We start from the raw sequence: 25461 nt of genomic DNA, 5'->3' as shown, positions 1-25461 counted from the left end.
CACTGTTGCATGTGTTTGATGAGGAAGGAGGCAATATGAACTGTTTTAGGAGCTGTGATTTAAAGACCCAATGCCAAATTTGAGATGTAAATAGAATTCTACAAGGTAATCAATTCCAGCAATCCAGCCAGTCCCCAAACTTGAGTCTTACCAAATAAGGTCTAGCTACCAAATAAAGATAATAGCTATGACAGAATGTGATGGTCAGTTCAGAAAAATTAATTATTAATATTGTTTGGTAATGAGCAGGGGCTGTGACATTGATTCCTGGACTCACTGCTGTCAATATCTCTACCTCATAGCATTAGCTCCTTGGTTTATTTTTGTTTTTTTCCTAATTTAGTAAAAGTAGAAAAATGGACTTTTCTCTAACATTGCCATGGCTTCTAAATGCAATTTTAAGGAGATAAATTGTTAGCATATTTAGTTTTTAGCATTTTTAAATATAACATTTTTTTTATTTTCTTGAGTAAAGCCAATTAAAAACACAATTGTTTAGACTGTTTGTTTATTGTTTGGATTTCTGTGGTTCTATGATGCTTGTAAAGAGGGAATATTTCAAAGATCTGACACTGAAAACGATGAGGGAAATGGGAAAGACCAAGAGGCAAGTCACAAGTATTTATCAATGTAGAAACTGACTGCAGGGAACAATACTCTGAGCACTGCCTTGGAGGCCCTAATAGGCAGGCAGGCAGGCAAACTTACAATGTTCCAGGCACTTGGGATACAAATAAGAAACAAAAGAGGTCCTGGCCCACAAAGAGCTTACATTCCAACAGAGGAAGATAGCACATAAAAATGCAGGAGTGTTGAGAAGGGGTGGGAGGGGGTGGGAGAAGTAGCCAAGGGCATGGTGGTACAATCCTGGAGACAGAAGGGAATACAACATGGCCAGTCTAGGCCCTCTCCCCAAATGGAGGCCACTGGAAGGGACTAACCAATGGAAGACGGGGCCTAACATGGAGGTCAATGTTCTACCGAGAGAAGGCCCAGGTGATGAGGGAGATCCCTAACATGAGAAGGCAGCTGAGTCACTGCAGCAGTTAGCAAAGTCAGAAGCATAGCCTGAAGTCTGAGACTTAAGACATGCTGGAAGTGTTTGTTCCCTCTAACCTCTTAGATAGTCAGCCACCCTTTCCTGCCCCACCTCTGCAGTGCTTATCCATATGCTCTGATAAGTCCACCATAGGGGGTGCACTCAAGATGCTTTTCCCTGACTTCACAGTATGTGGACTGCCTGCTTGTTATCCCAATGCCTGTGTAGCACCCCAATGGGACTGGCCCATCTTCTTCATGCAATCCCACACAGCCAATGACAGCCTTTCTTCCCACTCTTCAGAGTTCTTTGTTTCACGGTGCAGCCTGTTACCTCTCCCCAGGCACCTCTGCAGGGCCCTCTATGTGATAATTATTTTTAAAAGTTTTCAGATCTGGAGGGTTTCATCATTTGGAAGGTGCAGCTATGCTCACTAGAATACTGGTTTTTTTTTTTTTCAATGTGGCTTGTTTCTGGGGGAGATTTACGGTCACTAAAAGACCGTTGCAATTTACTAAGGAAATTCAGCCTAGTCTCTTCTGCAAGTTCTGAAAGTGACCCTTCCAACAGAATTCCTTTTTTTCCTTCAAGGTCAGACTTTGCTACTCTTTCTTCCATGAGGCCTTCCCTCTTCAAGCTAAGCCATCCGTCCCTCCTTGACTCCTCACACCACTCAATTTGCAGCTCTCGCATGCACTCAATCATAGTCTAACCTGCATTATGGTTATTTGCACATACATGTATTCCATCATCCCCACTAGACTGTGAGCAGGGATTGTCCTTTAACATGTTCCAGCTCCCTAGCACATTGCTAGGCAATAATAAACTTTTGGGTAGCTAGGTGGCACAGAGGACCGGGCCTGGAATCAGGAAGACTCATCTTCCTGAGTTCAAAACCTGCCTCAGATACTTAACTAGCTGTGTGACCCTGGGCAAATCACTTAACCATGTTTGCCTCAGTTCCTCATTTGTAAAATGAGCTGGAGAAGGAAATGGCAGAGAACTCTAGTATCTGCCAAGAAAACCCCAAATGGGGTCACAAAGTTGGACTTAACAATAAACATTTGTTGAATTGAAAAAAATCTTACCCCTTTAGGTGGGGCTGGAAATATTTCTCAAAGCTCCGATTACAATGCAGCTATATTACCCTGAAGGCAATTACACAATACATAAAGGTATCTCATTGCTAGCTCATCTCATAGCTAGGGAAGTCAGATTTAAGAACTGGAATTTTCACAAGTTGCTATGGCCAAAATTCCTAAGCTAGTTGCCAACTTTGCCTCTCCCAACGTAAGAAGTCTGATCCTCAAGACAATGCTTTGTGTAGGTCTGTGCCCCAAGCCTTTGGCACGTAGTAGCTTAGTCGCCTTCACCCCACAATGAGGCTTTGGAATTGGATTTGAGTCGATGTCATATATACCCATAGCATTCTAACAGTGCCATGTGAATTTAAATGACAAAATCACTTCTATATATTGTTAAAAAAAAATCACAACTACATATTGTAAAAGGAACACCATTCTTATGCAGCTGTTTTTATGTATCACCATAACCTAGAACAGGGTAAATCACAGAATCATAGACTTAGAGCTGGGAGGGACCAATGTGATAATTTAGGAAACAAAAAAACTATTCCAGCTGAAGATTTTTTAACATGTAGTCATTGAGGGGTGGGGGTAGGGGTCTCACTTCTCCCCAAATAAATTCTTCCTACAAAGACCAAATGGTTGGGCCTTAAGCTGTGTATGAGGAAATAGGTAGCACACTAAGCTGTATTGCACCTCAGAGGCCATCTAAGTTAACTTCCTCATTTTAAAGATGAGGAAACTAAGGCCCAGGGGTTAAGTGATGGCTCACTGGTAGTACAAGCGTATTCAGAAATGAAGGGGATGTACAGACAAAAGATATCGATAAAACAGAATTTAAAAAAAAGAAAGGTGGTTGGGTCAGTTTTGCTTAACAGTTTCTTATTTACAATGAGGAAGTCACAGTGGGGTGAGGCGGGATTCAAGAAATGACTGTAGAAACATACATCCAAATGAAGAGACTTATGACCTAGTTTCAAAAAGCTTTTATTTGTGGCTCCCCTAAAGGCAAAATATCAGAAAACAATCCACTGCAGAGACAACATTTTATAGTAAAGAAATAGTATCTTTATCCCTTCCTCTCTCAAGGATACAAGCTTTCATCTTATTGTGAACATTTAAGAGCAGTTTTCCGTGTCTAGATATGTGACTTGTTTAAAAAGGCACCCATAATCATGGCCCTCCACCATTCTGCACATCACTTAGCAGGCACTGTTCAGTTCTCAGTAGTCTCAACCACACACTGTAACATAATTAGAAAGCTCTTTTGCCCAATCTAACAAAATATTTTAAGGTTGTCTTCTGCTTTCCTGTTACCTCCTCGAAAGAGAAGAATCTCCAAGTTTTTCCTAACTGTGGTTAGAACACTCAACATTTGCGAAAAAAAAAAAAAAAAACACACACACACTATCTGAAACACCTAAATTATTACAAACTATTGGTCATAAACTTAGGGAGGTAAAGCTCAAAATCAGACACGTTAAATTGTCTCCTCCCTCAAATGGATAATTAGAGAAAGAGATGATTTGTCTATCAGGTCAGTTAAAGAAGTCCTATTCCTGCAATGCTCCTAAGTAGTCCCTTTCCTAAATGCCAACCATACTAGTTGGCTGATGACGGAGAATGCAACAGATCTCACAAAGATTGAAGTCCCAAACAGTGCCATCCCAGAGAGAGCCAGCAGAGCTACAAGGGAGTTCAATGACCCAAGTGAAATGTTGGTAAAGGCACAAAGAGAGGAATCATGGGTGACTTTTGGTGCCATTTTCATTTAACAAGCCATTAGTAGAGCAGCCCTAAAACTCCTGACTTTCATCACCCCAACATGTTTAGATCAATTACTGTAGGAAGGCATGATTGGCAGGCTGGTATCCCTTCTGGCAGAGACCGTCAAGGGAGCTCCAGCCAGACCCCAGCATGGCCTTCCTGGTGGAACCTAGGGCTGAGGGGTGTACCGTAGGTATTTCTTGCCTGAAGGGAGCTCTTTGGTGAAGACGCCTTTAGGGAACAGTTTTTTGGCCTCCTCTTCAGAGATAGTTGGAACGACCATGACACTATCCCCATGCTGGAGAAACATTGATAAGACAAGTTTTAACGTTAGGTGTGATGCCTGGGGTGGAGCTGTCAAAACTCTAAAAAGGTTGTCAGTAGTTTATTTTATAGTGAAAGAATACAGCAAAATGTAAGCTCCCTGAATAAATAAATGAAGCGAAATTCCGAGGGCTGGGCTGTTGTACCCCTAGCTCACAGCAGGCAATTAACAAGGATTTACTAACTTGAACCCCTTTCCTACATTCCTTAGGGACTTTAAGAGGGATAAAAGGGAAAAGTTTTGCTCCATTATCCTTCCCTTTGTTGATGTAAATTATGATTTTCTTAAACAGAAAAGGAAGACTTTTATAGGGATGAGACCACTTACATGAACTTCTATAACACCTATTCAGTGTTTTAACACCTGTTAAGATTTTTAAAATAATAATTTTACCAAGAGGAGGGCAGGGATGTTGAGGTTAGTTTTCTTGACCCCAGAGCTAAGAATCAGATCTCCCAATTTTCAGGCTCACAAGACACATAGATTAAGATTAAGTGGGTTCCAACCCTGCCTCTAACGCTGAGCCTCCACGGGCCCTGGACAAGTGGACTGCTCTCCCTGGCACGTAGGTGACATCTCCTCTGTCTGTAAAGTGATGGGGCTAGATTATGTGCTGCTTGAGGCCCCTTCCAACTCTACATCTTTTGTCTAAATACCCACTCTCTTGTACCTAATGTAGAAGACAATCCATTACCTATCTCGAAAAACAATCCCTAGGTGTACAGTGTCCAGGCAAGTTTCTGAAACACCTAAGTTCCATTTATGTGATGTGATCAGCAATGGAAAAATGTATGTCTGTCAAAGACTGACCCTGAATATAAAACGTTTCATAATATTTCAAGGTTAAAGGATACATGAGCATGTATGTATGTGTGTGCGAATGTATATGTGTATTATATATATACACACAGAGAAATGTAGATATCTATCCATCACCAGAATGGAGACCTCCCAGGCAGGAAACACCCCCCCATCAGCTGTTTGTCAGAGTTATCAAGGGGCTCGTGCAGGGTCAGAGTCAGTATGGATCAGAGCGGGGCTTGAACCCAGGTCTCCCTGCCTCCAAAATCTGCTCTCTATTTACCACATCAGGCTCTCTCCTCTTTCAGGCATTCTGATTTACACTAGCCTTATTCTAGTTGGGCAGGTAGATGTCAAGTTCTTTCATATGTCTTACTTTCCAGTCAACAGGAGTAGCAACCTTCTTGTACGCAGTCAACTGAAGGGAATCAACAACCCTGAGGATCTCGTCAAAGTTTCTGCCAGTAGTTGCTGGGTAAAGGATAGACAGCTTCAACTTCTTATCGGGGCCAAAAATAAATACCTGCAAAATGCAGAAAAGTATTAAGGGGTGTACTTTTATTATTTAGGAAAGTCTAATTTACACCTCGGTCCAGGCAGCAAAGACAATGGTGTTTCTCTGTACAGAACCTCACCCCCCCCAACCTACACACAAGTGATCTCATTTTTATTTATGGAGGAGATTCAGATTAACCCCCACTGGGATATCCTTCCTGATGCCCCTAGTTGGTTAAATCTCCCCTTCCTCCTCAAAATCATATACATAGCTAGGAACAGAGTGAGAGGTCAAAGGGACCTCAGGGGCCATTGAATCTAATCTCTCATTTTACAGATTCTGAAACTGAGACTAATATTTAAACTTGGGTCTTCCCTGACTCAAGGCATTATATTCACCGCATGATGCAGTTGCCTCTTTATTTGTTTACTCTTAATAAATACATATTGATTAACCAATTTACATGTTTCATTCCACAACAGAATATTAGTTCCTCAATTAAGGAAGGGACTGTTTTTCATTTTTGTCTTTGTATTTCTGGAATAATGAAAGCTTGTGGAATGAGAATTTTTAACCTCAAACAGCCCCTCACACCACCCCTTCCACCCCTCAACTGGCACCCAAGTGTTTAGACTGATAGGAACACAGAAGGTGGAAAAGAGGATGGAACAACTGACCTCTGCAGCTTTTCTTTGATGCTGCTTAAATAACACTACCCTTAAATCAAAGTGACACAAGACAAGCAAGTCCCATGGGAAGAAACATGTCCACGGATGCTTGCAAAGCATGAGGCTGGGCTATGAAACTCACCACACGAGCTGTCAGAGGCATGCCCTGCCCATCCTGCTCATCTGGATCTAACATGCCCAACTTGATGGCAAGGTCCCGTTTGTGATCATCAATGATGGGGTAAGGCAGCTTCTCTGTGGGCTCGTCTCCATTGTATGCATTGATATCCTGAAAGAGGGCAAAACATGAATATAAAACCAGGTATGTTCTCTCGATGATCTTAACAGCTAAACCCTTTTAATAGAGTAAGGAGAAGAAAAAGTGATTTCTCTTCTTGAACTATGAACCAAAACTCCTAATGGGTGGGTACATGAACAATTCTAACCAGTTAACCAGGTCAAATTTCTAACAATCTTTATTTCTGGTTTATTGATACTTTGCACATCACTTTCATTTCCAAGTTCCAACCAGTAAGACCACTCATTCCTAATCACCAGAGAGCCTTCTCTTGTAACAAAGAGTATTAGTTCAGCAAAACCAATGGATGAACACTGCCTTTGATTGCATATGCCATGGGCCTCATCCATAGTTCCCTTGCCTTCCCAAAGAAAGGAGGGACATAATTTCTTCAGCTCTTTACCAGGGTCATGCCTGGTCAGTTCAGTTTAATTTTGTGGTTCCATTTGTACTGCCGTAGCTAACATATAAATGATTTTTTTTTGGTTCTATTTACTTCATGCTGCATTAGTTCACATAAGTCTTTCCATGCTTCTATGAATCCTTCATTTCTTATGGTGCAATAATATTCCACTATATTTATAATATAGAATTTGTTTGGTCACTTCCTAATTGTTGAGCACCTATACTTGTTTCCAGTCCTTTGCTGGTACACAGCAGGCACTTAATAAGTGCTTGTTGACTGCTACCACAAAATGTGCTAAGGATATTTTGTTTTCTATGGAATCTTCCTGTCTTTGACCTTCTTGGGGAATATGCCTAGCAGTGGGTCAAAGGGCACGGACAGGTTAGTCTCTTTTTTTTAGCATAACGAATTCTTCAAGATACTAGTGCCTTCTGAGGCAGCTAGGTAGTACAGTGGTTAGAGCTCTGGCCTTGGAGTCAGGAGGACTCAAGTTCAAAAACGGCCTCAGACACTTGACACTTACTAGCTGTGTGACTCTGGGCATGTCACTTAACCCTGACTGCCTCATCAAAAAGCAAAATAAAATAAAAGAGAGATATTAGTGCCTTCTTTCCCTCTTTAAAGTTTCCTGTAACTATTTTGTACAGAGGTTCACTTTCCTGCTGATAAATGTATAAGGTCCATGAGGGAAAGGGTGGCTTCATTTTGTCTTTGGAATCCTTAGTGCCTAGCACATAGTAGGTAGACCATACCATAGTTGTTGGACTGAGCAGCTTAGTGTGCCTGTATTCCTGTAGCCCCTTCACCTTATTTTCATCTTTTGTTACCTTTCTGATTTGCAAGTGTGAAATAAAATCTGAATTGTTTTAATATGTTTACCTCATTAAGTGATTTACAGCCATTATTTATAAGGTTAACAGTTTATAATTATTCTTTTGAGAACTGTTTGTTCATAGATTAACAACCATTTATTCATGGAGGAATGGTTCATTTGTTATATTTTAGTTACATATTTTGTTAGTTTCCTATCAATTTTGGATATATCAGAAACTTTTGATGCTTAAATGTTTTGCTTTTGTGCATCGACTTTATTCATGAAAAAGCTTTTCAACTAAATGTAATCACAATTATCTTCTTCATGTAGTCAGACAAACTACACTACTGTACAGTAACAATAATGGCCAACATTTATACAAGAATTTATCCACATCCCCTTGATTATCATCATAGCCCTGTAGGAGGGGTAGGTCCTAACCAGTAGGTTAAGAGAGACCATTCTCTGAACCCAAATCAATTTCCTCACTCCAAGGCCAGCACACTTAGCAGCCCTAGCTTTACTGCTACCATTTGCCACCTCACCCATCTTTTCCTTCCCCTGACTTCTCATAGCACTCTATACCTTACTTATACACTAATTATATTTACTTTGCAAAAAAACATTTCTGTGTTTGGAGTCAGGAGAACTGGGGGATACAATGGCTTCAGAAACTATAACCGTGAATGGGCAAGCTACTTACTGTGTCATCTTTGATGAAGACAGTATGACTTATACTACCCACTTTCGAGAGTGGTTGCAAAGAAAGCACACCTTACCTCAAGTACCACAAGTGCAGGCTGTTATTATAGTTATCTGGGTAAAGTCTTGGCTCTTCAATCAGCTGTCAAACTGATCTTCCTAAAACAAGGGTCTAGGGTCTGACCATCCCTCCTCTCCCTATCCTACCTCACTTCTGGCCTCCTTGCTGTTGCTCATACAAAACACTCCACGTCTCAATTTGGCCTTTCTTTGTACTCTCAGAACTTAGCATAGCAGAGGAGATGCATAAGAAATGCTAGCTGACTGACTATACTAATAGACTGTAAGCTCCTGAAGGGCAGGCCATAGATTATTTATCCATTTTTCAATTTTCAATCAGTGCCTACCACATAGTAAACACCAGATAAATGTTTACTGACAATCTTCTTGTTGCGATTGGGGGGGAAGAGGCCTTGTTTGATCATTTCAACTCAAACTGCTTGCCTAGCACAGCCAGTCTAACTTAAGACTACAATAAAATCACCAGAACAGTTAATGGGAATTCAGAATAGTTAGCCTGAATTCAGTTCAAACCATTCATTAGGTGCCAACTATGGGCTAAGTGTCCTGGTTCCTGGTTGCTAGGGATATAAAGACAAAGAAGAAACACAATGTTTAACTAATTGCTAAGTGAAAATATAAAAATTATTGATTCTACCATGTAACTGGTTTTATGCTGTATTAATTTTATAATTGAGTCTGCCTCTGCCTAAAGTCACCTTGCTGTATCCTTGAGTAGAGCTCAGAAATTGAGCTTTCCCTTTAATTGTTGTTCTTCATTCTGGAAGAGGACCAGAATGACATCACAATGCTGGAGTCAAGTTACAGTGTGTCAGACTGGGGCTGATCAGACCAATATGAGCTCAGAATGTTCTACCACAGGTTGGGCACAAATAGTCCATGTGAACATCTGGAGTGAATTCTTTAAATCTGTGCATCTCGCATTTCTTTTGAGCTACTTCAGTTCTGCTCGGCTCATAGAACACAGCACCTTCTCTGATGAGGGCATGCCATGTTGGGTGGTCCTGTGCCAGTGTCTCCCATGTCACACAATCAATTCCAAAGTTCTTACATGTCATTGCAATTTGTATTTAAAAATTCTCTCTCTTAAGTAGGTATTTAAGTAGCTCTCTAAAGTTCTATGTTCATACTAGTAAATCCTGTAAGGATAATACAAAAAATCAGAATCTTTGAGGTTTTCTCATGGGGCTTATCAGCTCTGAAACCAGGAACCATACAGCACATGCAATCAATGTGATATTCAAGCCCAAACTCATGGTGCTGTACCTTACTCCAAGCAAGATGGTCTTGGACAGAGTCAACAGAAAGAGCAATCATCTTAACATTCCGCTTCGCAAATTCTGGGGCTAGCTTTGCAGCACGGCCCAGCTCTGTTGTGCACACTGGAGTAAAATCCCGAGGGTGGGAAAAGAGAATGCCCCATCTGGAAAGAACACAGAACACAGTAGCTGAAGGAACTGAATCAAGGGTGGGTTACCTGCATGTTTACTTCTTGATCCAAATTATGAGGTTAACAACATTTGGATGCCCACCAAGAGACTTCCACTTTTAACTATTCTGGTGTGGACCTTTTCTTCCATTACATTAAGCTTAAGCTATTCTATTTGTCTAGATCAAGACGGGAAATCCAGGAGGCAGCACGGTTATCTTAAAGGAAAAATGGTCACTGACCTGGAAATCTGGGGCTCTGAGTTAGAACCCTGGTCCTGACACTTGCTGAGTGACCTTGGACAAAGCACTTAACCTGAATTCAAACCTAGCCTCAGATACTTACTAGCTGTGTGACCCTTAGTAAGTCATTTAACCCTGTTTGCCTCAGTTTCCTCATCTGTAAAATAAGCTGGAGAAGGAAATGACAAACCACTTCAGTATCTTTGCCAAGAAAACCCTACGTGGGGGCACAAAGAGTCATAAATGACTGAAAAACAACAGTAATATTTACTGTCTTCACAGGGTTGTTTGTTGTGAGAAAAAGTAATTTAGGGTGCTGAAGCAGATGATCTCTAAAAGTCCCCCTGTCTATCTCTACATCCTATGATTAAGTAACTTTCAAGGATTCTTTAATTATATTAGTAGTACCGAATAATGTTAACAAGGATCTTAGCTTAAGAGAGTTTTTCCTTTACTGAGTAATCTCTCCTTTTGGGTGCATAGCTGAACTCTGGGGGATTTAAAAGGAAGATGCCAAGTTAGCATAGAAGTATCACTGAATTTGAGCATGCGGCTCAATTCCTTCCTTCTCATGCTCATCTACCTTTTTAGTGCATAAAACAACATATAAAAAAGTGACATTCAGATAAGAGTGTGAAGTCCCAATTCGTCTTAATTCAGATTCCTACATGGCTGGTCACATGCAGACCAGATCCTGTAATATTGATGCATCAATCCCCTTTGACAAGTTTATTCATGTATAAAGCAATATGGTCCATATGAAATATTATCAAAGTTCTAATGCCTTTTATATAAGTCTCACAGTTTATCTTGTCAAAGAAACCAAAGACAGCCAATAGCAGCAATATTACCTCTTGACATATGAGGCATGAAAACCAGTGTTTTTAGTTTATATATCCTTTTCCTTCATGTCTCACCCTTATATCCTAACCCTACACCTCCTCCCTTTGTCCCCCCACTTTGCAGGTTCATCCATCTTCCATATCACTCAATACAGTATATCCCCAAGTTCTGATCCGGGTCTTCTTTTTTTTTTCTACACAACTCTCACTCAGTGACTTTATCAGCTCTCCTAGTTTGAATTACCATCTATCTCTGCAGAAGAATTACAGATCTTAGTGTCTCCCCAGAGCATCAATCACCCATCTCCAACTGCCTAACGGACATTTCGAACTGTATGTCCCAAAGGCAAATTAGACTCTCCATGTCTAAAATTGAACTAACAGTCTTTTCCCCAAACTCATCCTGCTACCAAACTTCTCCATTTCTGGAGGAGGTACCCTTATCTCTCCCCTTTCCCAAGTCCACAACTTTGCTACCCTTCAGTCCACATAACCAGCCAGCTGCCAATCTTGTCATTTTTACCTCCACAATATTTTCACATTCATCCCCCTTTCTGTCTGAAGCACATGGCCACCATCCTCATTCAGGCCTCCTTACTACCTATTTTAATAAGTTTATTGAATTCTCTCAGTTGCACCTGTCCTCCACACAGCAGCCAAAATGATTTTCTAAAAATGCAGGTCTGACCCTATTATTCCTCTATTGCCTCCAGATTTAAATATAAGTTCCTGTTTAGCTTTTATAGCCTTTCCCAACCTCGCTACAATCTACCTTTCCAACATTATATATTGTTCTTGTTCACACATTCTAAGATCCCTCATCCAGGCCACACTAATGTCCCATCCCTGGACTTTTGTAGGCTGTTTTTTTTTTTTTGTTTTGTTTTGTTTTGTGAGGCAATCGGGGTTAAGTGACTTGCCCAAGGTCACACAGCTAGTACGTGTCAAGTGTTTGGTCTGAGGCTGGAATTGAATTCAGGTCCTCCTGACTTCAGGGCTGGTGCTCTATCCACTGCGCCACCTAGCTGTTTTGTTTTTTTCCAATCTCATTTGAAGTCTTCCCTCATTCCTATCCTCTCTCCAGCCTCCCCCAGGCCTCCATTTTTCTTCTATTTATTTTGTATACAATGAGTCAGTCAACAATCCTTCCTAAGGCACTTACAACTTACTAGCCAGGTATGGGAGCTAAAGGCTTGGGATATAAAGTAAAGCAAAAACACAGTCCCTGCCCTTAAGGCATACAAATGGGGGGAGACAACATGTAAATAATTATTTAAATGCAAACTACACATAGAATAGTTAGAAGACACTTGGGAGGAAAGAGGGAGAAAGGCCTTGAGCACAAGATGGGACTAGAGCTGAATCTTAAAAGGAGCCAGGGAAGCTAAGAGGCAGAGGTGAGTAAGCAGAATATTCTGAAATGAGAAATTCTGACATGAGATAGATGAGATGGATGTGAGCAAGCAAGTAAGCTAGTGAGGCTGGATCATAAGAGTGTGTAAAGTATATGAAAACTGGAAAGGTAGGAAGGATCCAGGTTGGGAAGGGCTTTAAATGACAAACCAGACTTTATAAGAGTGTTTCAAAAGTCTGAGTGCAGTATTAAGTTTTAATAGCTTAAATAGCTTTTAACAAGTTTTTTAAAAATAGCATTAAGCTTTAATATCTTAAAACTGCAACTGAGACTTTTGGAACACCTCATATATATCTGAAGAGTGAAGATGCTGGACTGTAGCTATTCTAAAGTCAAACCAAGTGAGGGTTCTTTAAAGATGGGCAAAGACATGGGTGTGTTTGTAGGCAACAGAAAAAGAGCCAGTACATAGGGAGAGATTGAAGAGAAGGGACAGAATAAGGAGGCAATCTGCTGGATAAGACAAGAAGTGATGGGATGGCAGATACAAACATGTTCTCCCTGGTCAGTCTCCAATCCTCAGGCAGCTTACATTAAATTGCATGTTTGTCTTTGTATGCCCACCACCTAGTACTTCCCTAAACAAATACCAGGTCCCTCTTAGGGGAACTTCTTTTCATAAGATCATAAATTTAGAGAACAAAAGGACTTTAACACGTCACTTAGCCTAACTACTCTTATTTTAAAGGTGAATAAGCATGCCCAGAGAGGGTAAGCAACTTGTCCAAGGTCACACATGTAATAAATGGTAGAGCAAGGAGTTGAATCCAAGTATCAATCAATAAACAATTATGTACCTATTGTATACCAGGCACTGAGCAGAGAAAGACAAATGTAAATATAAAGCATATACAAGGTAAAGTGTATGTGTGTGTGAGGGGGGGGAGGTTGGGGCGGGACTAGGCATAGAAATCGGGCGAGGCTTTGTGAAGAGGTACTGCTTTAATTTTAGGAGTGGTGTATTTGAGGCACAGAATTCCAGCCTGTGCAGAGGGGTAAAAGACAGAATAACATGTCTGAGCAACAGCAAACAGGCCTATTAAGATGGCACAGAGAAAGGAGTAATGTGTAAGGAGTGTGGAGTTAGGCTGTGAAAGGCACAAAATGTTCAACAAAGGATTTAGTATTTTATTCTACAGCAGGGGTTTGTTTAAGAACATTCCTTTTTTTTTTTTTAGCTCTCTATAAAGACATTAAGAAAAGATCTGTAGATGGTCACACTTCATTTTCAGGACTATCACACTTAGAAACTCTATTGATGGTATAGACAGAGAATGAACTGTGGCCAAGGAAACCACCTCATAAACACAGGTGACAGGTGAAGTGAGGAGGGGCTAAACTAGGTGGGTGTTAGCACTGAATTCAGAGAAAGGAATGGAAGTGATCGATGCCACAGAGGTAGAACTGAGAAAGACTTGGCAGTGATGGAATGAGGAGGAGTGATGAAAGATGATTCAAGGTACAGTGAAAGGAACATGGGAGGTGAACTCAGAGGAACTGGTTTCAATTCTTCCTGTTCCTACCTACATACCAGTATCAAGCCACTGGATGAGGATGGAAAAATATTATTAATATTATTAATTATTAAAAATTAAATTAAATTAATTATTAAAAATTAATCATTAAAATATTATTAATTAATATTATTAATATTTTTTAAAATGCAAAGAAGAAAAAAATCTCAAACATAGTAATTCATTAAGAGAGCAAAGGGAAAAAATCCTCTAGCAGGGCCAGGATGGGGCATTCTAAGGACAAGGAAACTAGAAGCAGGCCACAGAGGCCTTGTGCTTTCTGAGGTAAAGCCTCCTGCTACAGAACTCACACTGAGCAGGAAGCTGCTTCCCAGAAGTTAAACCTGCCCTGAACTGATGGAAGGACAACGGCTCTTAACACTGGGTGTTAGGATGGAGAATATTTTGCTGAGTCACATTAAGGAACTGTTTGTAAACTCTTTCATAACTTCACCCAGTGGGCTGGCTGCTTTCCACCCCCGTGACCAGGCTCCTCCCTCAAGCCATTTTAATCTTGTACAACTTTTTACAATGAGGCTATTTTCTTCATCAACCTCTGCATTCCTCCCGCCTTTTCAAATAAGCAACTGAACTTCTTTTAAGGAAGAACAAGGGGGAAAACAGTCTTTCTACCCCAGACCATTTTTCAGCGGGCAGCAATAGAAAAGCTGCTTTTCCCACCACCACCACCACAATAATCAGCATTACAGAAAATAAGGGAGATAGGCTGCAAATACATCTCCCACATCAGTGATTTGCTTGATAGGGTAGATTAAAAAAAAGTTATACGAACAAAACCACATACAATTCAATTCTGTCACTTTACAAAAAAGTTTTGTTTTTTTTAAACAAACACAAGCCATATACACAAAGATAACTTTAAAATATACTAAAATGACTGGACAGAACAGGGAGGGGAAGAAAAAAACAAGCTCAAATCTCTTTCCACTGTAGCCCTCTCGAAACCTTCCCGCCCCCCCCACTACCAACCTCAAGGATTAGAGAAAGGAGTGGCTTTTCAGTCAGTCAAGAGGAATTTACTAAGAGCTTACTATGGTCAGGCACTGAGCCTAGGCACTGGAGATACAAAGAAAGAGAAAAGACATGCCTGCTCTCCAGGAGGCGCCGGTCCAATGGGGAAAACAGCCTATAAAGAGTTATACTGTTTATATTGTCATTGGAGATATGTCAGGGGAAAAGTACTAGCATTAAAGAAGATGGAGAAAAGCTGCTTGTAGAAGGTGGGCCTTTGGCTGAAACATGCTGGGGAACACCAGAAGGCAGAGCTGTCTAGCCATGGGGACCAGCCAGTGTCACTGGATTCTAAAGGAGGCGGAGAGGTCAAAGAAAAATACCTCTGGGAAAAACTCCTTTCAAATAAAGGACATACAGCATTATGTGAAGTAGTATATTTGGAAAAATGCACACTACCCCTGTAACTATTTGTAGGAAAAAACAAAGTTTCCTAGTCTAGTCATAAGGCCCAATGTCATGGAGTTCCCAGAGGTTTTTCGTTCTGGACAGCAGCTGTTTATGACTAACAGGAGGAGTATTATTTTATAAGTATTACAAGAATGTTTATACTACATTATACTACTTGAGAAATTATTTGAGAATCAAAGAAGCAGGATGATGAGTTGATTTTATAATCAATAATCATTTTAAGTTTCTTACATTGATTGAGTTAAAGTAGTCATTTAAATTCCTTTTAAAAACTGTAGATTTCACATAAGCATTTCAATGGGACAAACATTAGCTATGTTGCAGAAACATACACTCTACATATGTAAGTAAAAACTACACATGAAAAAGATTTTGATTGACCCTAGAAACAAGTTAATTTTGCTGCAAAAAAAGAGCATTTCCCAAACACCTTTGACTAAACTTTTCTATTAGAAATTATTCTTAAAATGCCTGCTACTCTGGTAAAAAAAAAAATCATTTTTAAGTACAGTTGCAAAATTTAACTTAAAAAAACTCATAAAAAAGGAATTCTTGCTTTAATAGAATACTATTTCCAAGTCAGTAAATATGTAAAGTCACATCATAGAACAAGAATGTACTTTGCAGAAGAGAGTATTGGTGTCTTCTTAATTAGGAAAATTATTTTTCTATTATATTAATAACCAATTATTAAGATCCAGACTTTTTATTTTTTATTTTATTTATTTTTATTGTCCCAGCCCCTGTAGGTAAGCCCATCTGAAGAAGATGGCTGATTGATGAGATTACCTGGAATGCTCCAGGAACATGCTTCTTGATCTTGGGGGGACCCTCCTCAATTGGGAGACCTTACTTCAGTTTAGAAGGTAAATACAATCTAATGGAGGTGAATTCCCACCCCAAAGTAATGACCCCTGCCCTTGTACCCCACCCCTCCCATCGGTCCATTGGACAGACTAAAATGTAATTGGGAAATGTTTAACAAAATAAAAAAAAAATTCAATACAACACAGATAATGTTCACCTGTGGTTTTCTGAGTCAATAAGGCCTGCATATTGACTTAGAAAATCTCAAATGAACATTACCTACATTGTATTGCATTAAAAAAAATATTTTTTTGGTTAAACTTTTCCCAATTACATTTTAATCTGGTTCAGACTGTACTCCAGAGTTCTTAAAACTTTACATCTCTGGTATAGATAACCTGATACCCTTCCCCAGCCCTAAAAAGTCTGATTCTCTAATACTTAAAAAATCCAATTTCCTCCTTACCTAGATAGTAAACGACACAACCAGACCCATGAAGGCAGTTGAAAGCTCAACTTTAAACTCAATGTTCTTTCCATTGTACTATATTGCCTTTTGACACCCTCCATTTTACAGATGAGGAAATTGAGGTCCCAAAGAGGCTATATGTATCTTATCCAAGGTCATACAGACAATTGAGAATATGAATTTCAATTCAAATCTGGGCCATGTGATACCAATCTCAATACTCTTGATGCTGTGGCATATTGCCTGTTTACTGAGGATATGCTGATATATTTTATCGTTTTTCCAATAAATGAGCTGGCCTCACTTTGGTATGGAGATGACTGGTTTCTCAAAGTTATGCTAATGGTGCACCAAGTTCTATCCAGAAATGGAAAAATGGTCCACCCCTAAAGATTAAAGTTGGAGCCCCGTGGGGCTAAGAGTTAATCTGTGGATTTGTAATAAACTGAAGGTGAGCCTAATCATAAGAAAATTAAGACCCAAAAGGAGGAAGGGAAACAACAAAAATTCAACCACATTTGGGGAAGGTGAAATATCCCAAGCAAATCTCAGCTCAGAGACAGGACTAAAGAGGAGACCTGAGGGGAAGAGAGGAAAGAAACCAAACACAGCTAAACTTAAAAATTCTGACAGTTAGTAGGTTCCTTCTTCACCTATTTTACCAAATAGTCTATATGGTATTGGAATTAATTGTTCTTTAAATGTTTGATAGAATTCGCATGTAAATCCATCTGGCTCTGGAGATTTTTTCCTAGGGAGTTCATCAATGGCTTGTTCAATTTCTTTTTCTGAGATGGGGTTATTTAAGTATTTTACTTCCTCTTCTGTTAATCTGGGCAATTGATATTTTTGTAAATATGTATCCATTTCACTAAGATTGTCAAATTTGCTGGCATATAGTTGGGCAAAATAATTCCTAATTGTTGTTTTAATTTCCTCTTCCTTGGTGGTAGTTTCACCCTTTTCATTCTTGATACTACTAATTTGTTTTTCTTCTTTCTTTTTTTTTAATTAGATTAACCAAAGGTTTATCTATTTTATTAGTTTTTTCATAAAACCAGCTCTTAGTTTTATTTATTAGTTCAACAGTTTTCTTAATTTCAATTTTATTAATTTTTCCTTTGGTTTTCAATATTTCTAATTTGGTGTTTAACTGAGGATTTTTAATTTGTTCTTTTTCTAGTTTTTTTAGTTGTATGCCCAATTCATTGATCTCCTCTTTTTCTATTTTATTTATGTAAGCATTTAGAGATATAAAACTTCCCCTAAGAACTGCTTTTGCTGCATCCCATAAGTTTTGGTATGTTGTCTCATTATTGTCATTCTCTTGAATGAAATTATTGATTGTTTCTATGATTTGTTGTTTGACCCAATCATTTTTTAGGATTAGATTATTTAGTTTCCAATTATTTTTTAGTCTATCTTTCCATGGTCCTTTATTGCATATAATTTTTATTGCATCATGATCTGGAAAGGATGCATTTAATATTTCTGCCTTTCTGCATTGGATTGTGATCTGACAGTCAGCAGGAATCTGGCGTAAGTTTTACTTATATATTTCTGAATTAGGCAATGGTTCATGGTTATCTTGGAGTGAGATACTATTGGAAAGACTGGTCAGTGGCTTACTATAGTGCCTGATACATAACAAGTGCTTAATGATTTTTTTATATATTCATTCAAGAAATGTTGCGTAGTATGTGGGAAGACGATGGGTGGCCTGTTCTTATGTTTTCATTAAAGGACTTATAAGGCAGACAAGTCTAGTGAAGTCTAGACAAGGTATTTGTGGGACCAAAATTCACTCCATTCTCCCTCTTTTTGTTTGGTCTGCCTTGTGCCAAACTCAATCAGTAGCCCTAGCCTGTGGCATGGAGAGAGAAAACAGAGAAGGAAAGGGAGGACAGGAAAGGATAAACGACTTTCCCATCTTCATAAATCTTGGGAGTTATCCACTGCAAATCATCTTGATATTTACCTACAGAGAAACCCTATTTGCACACTCACTTAGACACACCTGCGAGTGTAGGTGATATTATAGGTGGAAGGGACTTTATCTAGATCATTTAGTTTCTAGTTTAATACCCCTCTCCTTTTGCAGGTAAGACCCAGAAAGGGGAAATGACTTGCCTAAAGGTTATAAAAGAAATAAAAATAGCAGTCATAATTCAAACCCAGGCCTTCTAATTCCACTTGAAGTGCTTTTTCTACCACACCACATCATTCACATGATATGTATTGCCCTCATAAGTATCATCCCCTAGCAGCCCACATTTATGGTCACTATAAAAATGAATACACACTGAAGTTAGTCATTAAGATCTGTAGAGCTCGAACTGAAAAAATTCAGGAGTATATGAATCAGAGTAGTGTGCCAGACTAATTAAAATATTAAATGCAAGACACATAGAGAGGGGATGGGTGGAACAATCAAGTAAAAGGGATAAATAAGTAGAAAAGGGAGAGAACAGTAACTTGTAGGAAAATTCGGGAAAGGCTTCACACAGGAGGTGGTACCTGAGCTTTAAAGGAAGGTTAGGACTTCACAGGCAGTAAGTAGTGAGGAGGGAACATGGTCCAGGCATGGTGGACAATCTATACAAAGACAAAGAGGTGAGAAATGGCAAGGTTCTGTTCAGTGAAGAGCAAATAAGCCAGTTTGGTATGTAAAGAGAGGGAGGAATGTGGGAGAAGACTTCTACAAAGGTGGGGTGAAGCAAGGTTACAGATGGCTGTAGAGTTTGTATTTTATCCTAAAGACAAAGGATGGGCAACCACTGAAGACTTTTAGCAGTGGGTGACATGGGAAGACCTGTGTCCTACAAAGATTTTGGCAGCTACAGAGGGTGGACTGGAGAGGAGTAAGACTGGAAGCCAGGTGAATTACAAGGCTATTTCAATGGTCCAGACAACTTGTATGGAGGAGCTAAACTAGGGTGGTGGCTGAACAGGGAAAAGGATGATGGCAAGGAATAACAGCAGTTCATTCTAGGTGGCTATAAAGTACAACGATGGCACCATCAGTTTGAAATGGTTTAGATTCCAGGCCAAACCAAGGTTCAAGCAACTTCCTTAACTGTAGGAAGACTATGCAATACTCATTGGCAGATGAGAGGTGAAGGGGTGGGTAGAGAAATGCAACACCCAGGAGGAAGAAAGGAAGAGAATCTTTGTCAAGGATCTTAAGACTTCAGAGTTGAAATAGACATTAGAAGCCACCTGATTCAACCCTCTCATTTTACAGATGAGCAACTGAGACCCACAGAGGTGACTGGCCTATAATACAGAAATATATTTTGCATGACTTCACGTGTATAATAGGCATCATATTGCCTGCCTTCTCAGTGGGATGTGGGGTGAGAGAGAGAGGGGGAGGAGAACTGGAAGAAGGGAGGGAATTTGGAACTCAAAATTTTTAAAAAGAATGGGGGTGGGGAGAAGTGCCTTGCCTACTCACAAAGGTTGCTGAGGGGCTGAGCCAGGGGCCGCCTCATTGGAAATGAGCCTGTTGGGGGGTCCCATCCTACCCTGTCACACTATCATACTGCCTCTTCAAAGATAATGGCTCTCATTTATATAGCACTTTGAGGTTTGCAAAGCACTTTACAAATGTTAACTCATTCGACCCTCACAACAACCTTGTGAAGTAGGTGCTATTATTATCTTCATTTTACAGATGAAGAAAATGGGGCTGAAAGTGTCTTGCCTAGGATCATACAGTTAAGGGTCTGAGGCAGGATGTGAAATCAGTCAAATCTATTAAGTACTCAATGTGTGTCAAGCACTGTGCTATGTGTAGGGGATAAAAAGGCAAAAAACTCTGTCTGCTCTCAAGAAGCTCTGAGTTGAATGGAGGAGAAAACATGCCAACAACCATAAAGAAACAAGACATAAACAGGATAAAATGGGGAGCGGTCTCAGAAGTAAGGAACTAAGAAAGACTGTGTAGAATGCTAGTCTTTCGCTGAGACTTGAAAAGAAACCAGAAGGTGGAAGTGGAAAGTATACCAGGCACAGAGGGTCAGCCAGTAAACATTCTTGGAGTCAGGAGATCCGAGCACATTGTTTGAGGAATACCAAGTGTCACTGGTCTCACAGTAAGTTGGGAGGGTAGGGGGGATGGATGAAAGGTGTAAGACTGGAAAGGTGGGAAGGGGCCAGGTTATGGGAGGAATTTAAAAGCCAAAACAGAGGATGTTATATTTGATCTCAAATCAATATCCTGGGGCATATTAAATGGGGGGTGAGCTAATATGGTTAAACTTGTATTTTAGGAAAATCAATTTGAAGGCTGAGTAGAGGATGGATTGGAGTGGGCAAGGACTCAGAGAACAACCAGCGGGCTATTGCAATTGTCCAGGAAAGCCATGATAAGGGCTCTAACATTATGGAGCCAGCAGTGTCATTGGAGAGAAGGGATTATATGCAAGAGATATATGAAAGCGGAAAGGACAGTATTTGATCAGACTAGATATGGACATGGGGAGAGACAAAATGAGGAGTCAAGGATGACACCTAGATTGTGAGCCTGGGTGACTGGGAGGAGGGTGGTACCCTGGACAACTGACAAGTTAGGAAGACAGGAAGGTTTGGGGTGAAAGATAATGAGTTCAGTTTTAGATATGCTGAATTTTACATGTATATATGTATCCTATTGGAGACGTCTAATAGGCAGTTGAAGATGCTTGACTGCAGGTTAGCAGAAAGGTTAGGGCTGAAGTAGATCTGAAAATTATCTATACAGAAATAATTGAAATCATGGAAACTGAGGAAATCATCAAGTCAAATAATACAGAAGAAGAGGGGCCCACGCAGAGCCTTGGAGACCACACCCCAGGCTCCAGGAAAGGAGGCTGACAAAGAACAGTCAGACAGCTAGAATGAGAACCAGTAGAGAGGAGTAAAGAAAAGAGAAGAGGGTAACTGACAAGGTCAAAAGCTATAGAGGTCAAGAGGATGAGATTGAGAAAAGGGTATTAAACAAAGCAATTAAAAAAATCATCAGTAAATTTGTAGAGAGCACTTTTAGTTGAATGAGTTTGGAAACCAGATTGCAAAAAGATAAGAAGAGAAGGCACCTAATGGACATGGCCTTCTCGAGGAGTTTAGCTGTAAAAAAGAGAGATATAGTGGGGATGGTTGGCTGAACCATCTTAAGGACAGGAGAGATAAGGGCATGTTTGTAGGTAGTGGGGAAACAGCCAAGAGACAGGTCAAGACTGAAGATCAGGTGGAAAGTACGGGGCAATCTTCGGGAGAAGACAGGATGGAACAGGATCACTTGGGCACGTTGAGGAGTTAGCCTTAGCAATGAAAAGGGCTCTTCAGGTGAGACACCAATGAGAGTGGAGAAAAGTGATAGAATTTGGGGAGACCAAGCTCTGTGAAAGGTTCTAGGGAGGGTGAGCTGTGGGAAGCCTGAGGAGGGATGTAAAAGCTTGGAGAAGGTGTTGTGGTGAGATAATTAATCGATTAGGGAGGTGTAAACGGCATAAAAAAGAGGCATATTGTCTTACCATACTAAAGGTGCAGTTGATTATGTAACAAATTTGTAGTGGACCTACTTGGCATAAGTTTCATGATTCTTCTCCAGCTTTGTTCAGCACTAAATGAGCAGGAGCAAAGACAATGGATGGTGGGAATATTTCAAGGCATTTCAAAGCCAAGGGTTGTTAGGGCAAGATCAGTGGTAAGATAGGGGGGTTGAAGGACTCAGAGAAGATGACAGTGCAGAGTTGAACTGGCTCACCAAGGGGTCAAAGATGGGGAAGGTAAGAGTGTAGCTAGGGCATAGGTGGCTTGGGAAAGAACTGAAGGGGTAGAAGGACTGGAGGTAATGGTTAAGATGAAGGTCTGAAGTTGCCTTTAAGTTGTCTGAAGAGGAAGAGGTAGAATAATAAGGGACTGATCAGATACAGCAATTTTCATAGATCATGACCACAGATAGATGAAATATTTAAGAGTGATGGCAGGATCAAGGGTGTGTGGCTGTGCTGGAATAGAGAAGTAGGTCTTGGTGAACTGAATACAGAGATTAAGGTATTTGAGGAAGTTATCAATAGATAGTTGCAGTTCCCATCTAGGACGGTAGAAGTTGAGAAGATAAAACTGTTCATTGAGCATCCTGGAGGACCCTAGACAATAAAGAGCTACTAGACCCAATTTGGTGGTAGATAAGGACTGAATGAACCTCAAAAAGGAGAGAGGTTACTGAGTGATAGCGGTAGAGGAAGATCCTGGAAGTGGCAATGGGGAGCAAGAAGAAGCCAACTCCTTTACTTCAATTTGGGGGAATGAATGAAAAGTACAATCAGTGCTAGAAAGCCTGGTTCTCAGTGGCCTGAGGAGCTGCACCATCCAGAGAGAGCCAGGTCTTAAGAGAATGCAAAATGGAGGAAGCACCAAAGGAAAACTCAGGTCTTCCTGATTCCAAGTCCAGCTCTCTATCCATGGCACCAACTGGCTGTCTCTGAGAAAGAGTAAGATAAGAAAGTTAGGTGTCCATGGTAAAAAGCCTTAAGGGCCACACAACCCACCTACCCTTGGGGGCGGGGAATGGAATAGTGGGCCTTAGAACCTAACAAAGGAGAGGACATCTTTGAAGTGTGTTCAGTTACGGAAAAAGGATATAATCTAAATATAGAGTATTCTTTAACTGTCTAGAGATTGCTAACAAGCCACATCCTGGACAAAGACATTTTTTAATCACTGCAAGGGGTTGGGGAGGAGGGTCTAGATAAAGAGGGCCTAGGTCAGCTTCTTGGTAGTTAATGATTTTTAAATTTACTGGCTGCCCAGATTTTACAAGAAAAGACTAGACCTGCTGTGACTTCACCTTTTACTAACCTGTCTAACCTTCCTAATATGGGAGAGGAAAGACCTAAGAGAGAAAACTAAGCACTAGGGTCAATGATATGACCCTAGGATTGTCATGTACCTGAAGGTCAATTAGCAGGAAAAAGTCTACTCCACAACACAGGGAGCAAATTCCAGGACAGAGAACAGGCAGCACAAATCAAAATTCAAGCCCTGGAGCACAACCCCCACACCAGCTCCACACACCCCTCCCTACCCAACAACCAGAATTTCTACACACAAATTTAAATAGTATTTAAAAAACAAAACAAAAACCCCCACCTTAGCCGGAAAAGCCCACTTATTCAAGGTGCCTGAGGTCTAAGAAGACAACAGCTCCCCCCACCCCTCCAAACATCAGGCACCCAGAAGTGCACAGATCAGGCTGAAGCTGGTGGGGGGTGGGAGATGGGGAAAAAGGGATGCTAGGACTCTAGGGGGAGGGAAGAGGGGCTGGAGTTAAGTTGGGGAGATCGGAAGCTGGGGCAGGGGGCAAGGCTGGGAAGGGGAGCAAACTGTTGAAGGAGCAGGAGGTGGGTAGGCAAGAGGGGGTTGGGTGGGTGGTCTGGGGAACTGATGCAGGGCAGGAGATAAGGGGATGAGGGTTGGGAAGGAGAGCAAGAGTACAGGGAGTATTTAGGGGAGCTGGGGCAGGAGGTGAGCAGGAGGTAAGGGGGATAGTTAGGGGACCTGGCGCAGGAGATTAGGGGGGTTGGTAGTTAGGGGAGGTGGGGCAGGGGCAGGAAATAAGGGGGTGGGTAGCTAAGGGAGCTGGGGCAGGGGCCAGAGGTGGGCAGGAGGTTAAGGCGGGTTAGGTCCAGGAGAGTTGGGGCAGGCACCAGAGGTGGGCAGGAGGTAAGGGGGCGGTTGGTGGTTAGGGGAACTGGGGTAGGGGCAGGAAGTAAGGGGGTGGGTAGCTAAGGGAGCTGGGGCAGGGGCCAGAGGTGGGCAGGAGGTAAGGGGGGTTAGGTCAGGAAAGTTGGGGCAGGGGCAGGGGCAGGAAGTAAGGGGGAGCGGGTGGTCAGGGGAGCAAGGGCAAGGGGTGGGCAGGAAGTAAGGGGGGTTAGGTCAGGAGAGTTGGGACAGGGGCAGGAAGTAAGGGGGAGTGGGTGGTCAGGGGAGCAAGGGCAGGAAGGGGGAATGGGTGGTCAGGGCAGGAGGTAAGGGGGGACGGTGGTGAGGGGAGGGAGCTGGTACAGGGGCAACAGACGATGCCCGCCCCGCTCCGTCCTCGTGGGCAACTCCCCGGGGTGCCGTAGGGCAGGGCAGGGCAGGGCGACACCGGCCCTCCAGCCGGGGCTCTCCAGGTGGCCCCCTGCCGAGCCGGGCCAGGGCTTCACTCACGAGTCTCCGAGGAAGTCGTGGAAACGGATGCGGCCGACTGTGGTGTCCGCCTCGAAGTTGGGGGCCTCGTCTCCGAGCAGCAGACCTCCGGGCATGGCGGTGGCGAGCGGCTGGAGGACCGGGAGGACAAGGAAGAGGAGCAGAAGGCAACGTGGGCGCTCTCAAGGCTCCTGAAAAAGGGGGGACCTGAAGGGGACGGGGCGTGACGTAAGGAAGGGGCGGGGCATAGCAGAGCTGACACCGGGCGGTAGGGGATGGGGCGTAACGCGTGAGGGGGCGGGGTCTGAGGCGGAGGAGAATGACGTAAAGAAGGGGCAGGGCCGGGGTGAGTGGGACGAGTCGCGCGGGGGACAAGGGGCGGGGCCTGAGGAACTGGGCGGGGGTGGGCGGGGCCTGGGAACTTGTCCCTAGCTCGTGAGGTTGGGGGGCGGGGTAAGGCGTTAGTGCTGGGGGCGGGGTTATCTCTCCGGCTCCCCGCGGCGAGTTGGCTCTGAAACCTCTCCCCCTCCCCCATCCCACCCTCCATTTAGACCTGGTCAACAGGCAACTGGCAATTTAATGAATTACCAGGTTCGGCCCGAGAACAACTTTTGTTGTTGTCCAGATAATCATCTGGATTT

General features: G+C 41.8%; 1 protein-coding gene across 1 annotated transcript; it reads right to left on the bottom strand.

The window, feature by feature from the left end:
- Positions 1-3094: 3094 nt before the first annotated feature.
- Positions 3095-25034, bottom strand: PRDX6 (peroxiredoxin 6). The gene is made up of 5 exons (XM_027868460.1): positions 24842-25034; positions 9749-9905; positions 6324-6470; positions 5394-5540; positions 3095-4189 (listed from the first exon to the last, which is right to left on the bottom strand). Exons 1-5 carry the CDS (start codon positions 24934-24936, stop codon positions 4061-4063), a joined length of 675 nt encoding a protein of 224 aa, XP_027724261.1. The 5' UTR covers positions 24937-25034; the 3' UTR covers positions 3095-4060.
- Between the last annotated feature and the right edge of the window lie 427 nt (positions 25035-25461).

Source organism: Vombatus ursinus, unplaced genomic scaffold (genome assembly GCF_900497805.2).
Source record: "Vombatus ursinus unplaced genomic scaffold, bare-nosed wombat genome assembly UNPS02014789.1, whole genome shotgun sequence".
Classification (NCBI taxonomy): domain Eukaryota; kingdom Metazoa; phylum Chordata; class Mammalia; order Diprotodontia; family Vombatidae; genus Vombatus; species Vombatus ursinus.
Note: the sequence above shows the minus strand (reverse complement) of the source record. Positions and strands in the feature narration are given on the sequence as shown.

Bases quoted from the DNA above. Each gene is read 5' to 3' on its own strand.
- PRDX6 (XM_027868460.1), bottom strand. From the start codon at position 24,936: ATGCCCGGAGGTCTGCTGCTCGGAGACGAGGCCCCCAACTTCGAGGCG. The intron at 5,541-6,323 runs GTGAGTTTCATA...TGCATTTTGCAG, and splicing joins TGCCTCTGACAGCTCGTGTG to GTATTTATTTTTGGCCCCGA. The intron at 4,190-5,393 runs GTAAGACATATG...ATGTTTCTCCAG, and splicing joins CTACTCCTGTTGACTGGAAA to CATGGGGATAGTGTCATGGT.